Source organism: Martes martes (genome assembly GCF_963455335.1).
Source record: "Martes martes genome assembly, chromosome: 14".
Lineage (NCBI taxonomy): Eukaryota > Metazoa > Chordata > Mammalia > Carnivora > Mustelidae > Martes > Martes martes.
The window spans coordinates 71,581,094-71,583,905 of NC_137902.1; the positions used below are offsets into that span (position 1 = coordinate 71,581,094).

General features: G+C 55.2%; 1 protein-coding gene across 1 annotated transcript; it reads right to left on the reverse strand.

Moving 5' to 3' along the window:
• Positions 1-296: 296 nt before the first annotated feature.
• On the reverse strand, positions 297-2,597 carry DKK1 (dickkopf WNT signaling pathway inhibitor 1; the record flags this gene model as incomplete). The annotated part of the gene is made up of 4 exons (XM_080823535.1): positions 297-550; positions 672-815; positions 1,943-2,105; positions 2,352-2,597. The coding sequence occupies 4 exons, from the start codon at positions 2,595-2,597 to the stop codon at positions 297-299; spliced, it is 807 nt and encodes a 268-aa protein (XP_080679661.1).
• Between the last annotated feature and the right edge of the window lie 215 nt (positions 2,598-2,812).

Genomic DNA, 2,812 nt, shown 5'->3' on the forward strand with positions numbered 1-2,812 from the left:
ATAACAAGAAAAACAATAGACAATGCAGCACCTTTAGAAAAATAATTAAGTTTTGTTGCATTTACAGGTAAGTGCCACACTGAGAATTTACAACACAGTAATTTACTGCAATCAATGACAGGGTTGTTCCATAAAGAAACAAAGCTCTTACACTCCAGATTTTCAGAAGGTATTATTGGAATGCTTAATCAGAACCACAGAATTTGTACATCCTTTAGGATTGAGCTGACAAAAGTCACACAAAGTTTCATAGCATCTATTATAGAAAAGGAGTCCACCGTGTTCGGCTGGCTGGCTTAGTGTCTCTGACAGGTGTGGAGTCTGGAAGAGTTACTGGCTTGATGGTGATCTTTCTGTATCCGGCAAGACAGACCCTCTCCACAGTAACAACGCTGGAATATCTCCAGCCCGTGGGAGCCTTTTCTCCTGTGCTTGGTGCACACTTGACCTTCTTTTAGGACCGGTTTGCAGATCTTGGACCAGAAGTGTCTAGCACAGCACAGCCCTGTGGCGCAGTCTGAAGAGCGGAGACAGACCGAACCTTCTTGTCCTGGAAAGGAGGGGACAGTGGGCAGAGTACACGGTTACCGCCCGGGCTGCATTATTCCGCGAAGAAAATCCCAAAGACACTCCCGATGTGCTAACCAAGAATGCATGGTAAGGTCCTTTACCTTTGGTATGATACAGTTTTGAAGAAAGCGTCGTTCTTCGGGAATACCCATCCACGGTGCTGTGATCGTTACCAGCACTTTCGAGAATGGTTTCTTCGATGTCCCCTCGATGGAAATGATTGTGATCAGAAGGCATACATATTCCTAAGGAAGCCGGAGATAGCAGGAACACATTACAGCCTGCCGTTAACCACCAACAGCCTTGACCGTGGCACTCTGCTATGCCTGCACGACCTTGAGATGCCTCATTGTGGTGACATTATTTTAAACACAAGCCAAACTGCCTCCTTAGTGTTAATGCAAAACTCCCCAGATGGACAGAAGCATCAATGCGTACACTGTGCAGTCACAGGCAACATCCCCAATATAGCTACTTAAAATACTTTCCTACCAGCTGTGGCAGTGGCAGTGAGATTTCTGCCCATGTTAATACCACCCTTGGGGGAAGAAATAAAACTAGTCACTTAAAAAATTGTTCTTAAAAATAACTTCTCTGCCCTCGGTGCTATATGGGTACTGGCAGACCAAGTTAAGCAAAGGCAACACCAGCTGGCTGGAAGACTACAGTCTCACCCACCAGTTACTTCACTGTATAATTTCTATATTACAGAGACTGAGTTAGTTCTGCCCCGAGTATTACTGGGTCCTAAAGAGGGTCGCCACCCTCGAGCTTATTTCTGGAGACTTCTTTGGCTGCCTGCGCCTACCTCTTTGAGACATTAAATTTTAGTGGATCTGTGGTCAGGGGCGGAGAACTTATTTTAAGATAGCAGGAGGTGGGGGGCGGGGGGGGGCTGGATTCAGAGGGCAGGCTGTGTATCAAGATCCCCCTTAAGGGGGGCCAGCACAGACAGATAAATCTGTCTTCTGGCTGACCCCAGTTTTAACGGGGATCAGGAAAGGGAGGCCTGCTTGGTAGAGCCGTGGGAGACACTGTAAGAAAAAGAGATGGCAGCTAAGGCCAGTGCTGGTTTCCTTGGGCTCTCTGTACAGTTTCACCTTCCTCCCCATCTTTCTCCACCGATGTCACATGTTCAGGGAAGGGTTCACTCTGCGGCAAGCCGTCCTGTTAAGCAGGCCAAGGGCACGGGGGAAAATAAGGCGCTCCACGACCTCCAAGATGAAACATTCGCAACGTTTCTGGGGAAGCTTGCCGGCTGAGCACCCATTCGCAGGTGGTGCCACAGGGTTCCCAAAGCTGGGAGCGGTTTCCTCCCGTCCGCAGAAGGCCAAATGCGGGACGCTTGGGGTTAGGGAGCGACAGGACTCACCGTTTTTGCAGTAATTCCCGGGGCAGCACATAGCGTGGCGCATGCAGCGTTTTCGGCGCTTCCTGCAGGCGAGGCAGATTTGCGCGCCCGCGCCCCCTCCGCGGGTGGGGCTGGCGCAGTACTCCTCCGTGCTGCACTCCTCGTCCTCCGCGCACGGGTAGGGCTGCGGGGAGGGGCCGGGCAGAGGGTGAGGCACCTGCGCCTCCTGGTCCCCAGGCTCCCGCACGCGGACGCTCATCTCTGGCCCTCTGCGCGCACCTCTCTGAAGCTGTTGTGCGCACGGCACCCGGACCGCAGACTTCCCGAATGAGCCCCGAACTGCACACAGTTAATAAGTTCTCCGTGCTCCTCCCCACCTGCGACCCCCTGAGAGGTCACAGCGTCCCCGGCTCCCCGAGCCCCTGCTCACCTGGTAGTTGTCAATGGTCTGGTACTTGTTCCCGCCCTCGTACGGGATCCCGGGGGCTGCGCTGACTGCGGAGCCCGGATGCCCGGCAGCGCCGCCCAGCGCCGGGGGCAGGTTCTTGATGGCGTTGGAATTGACGAGAACCGAGTTCAAGGTGGCGCTCACTCCGAGCTGGAGGTGACCGCAGAGGGCGGCCGCTACCAGCGCGGCCAAGACCCGGGCGGCTCCCACTGCGCCCGGGGCCGTCATCGCAGAAGCTGTTCGGGGAAGGCCCCGAGAGAAGGCTGGAATGTCCCTGTGCAAGGGGGTCGCTGGGAGCCGCGCCGGCACGGCTGCAGTCCGGGCTCTGAGCACCTCCCGCGGTCCCCGAGTCTCGACCGCAGGCGCAGCTCTGCGCCGCCACCGCCGCGGCGGCTGCCTTTATACCGCGGGCTCCGAGCATCCCGGCCCCTCGGGGGAGACAA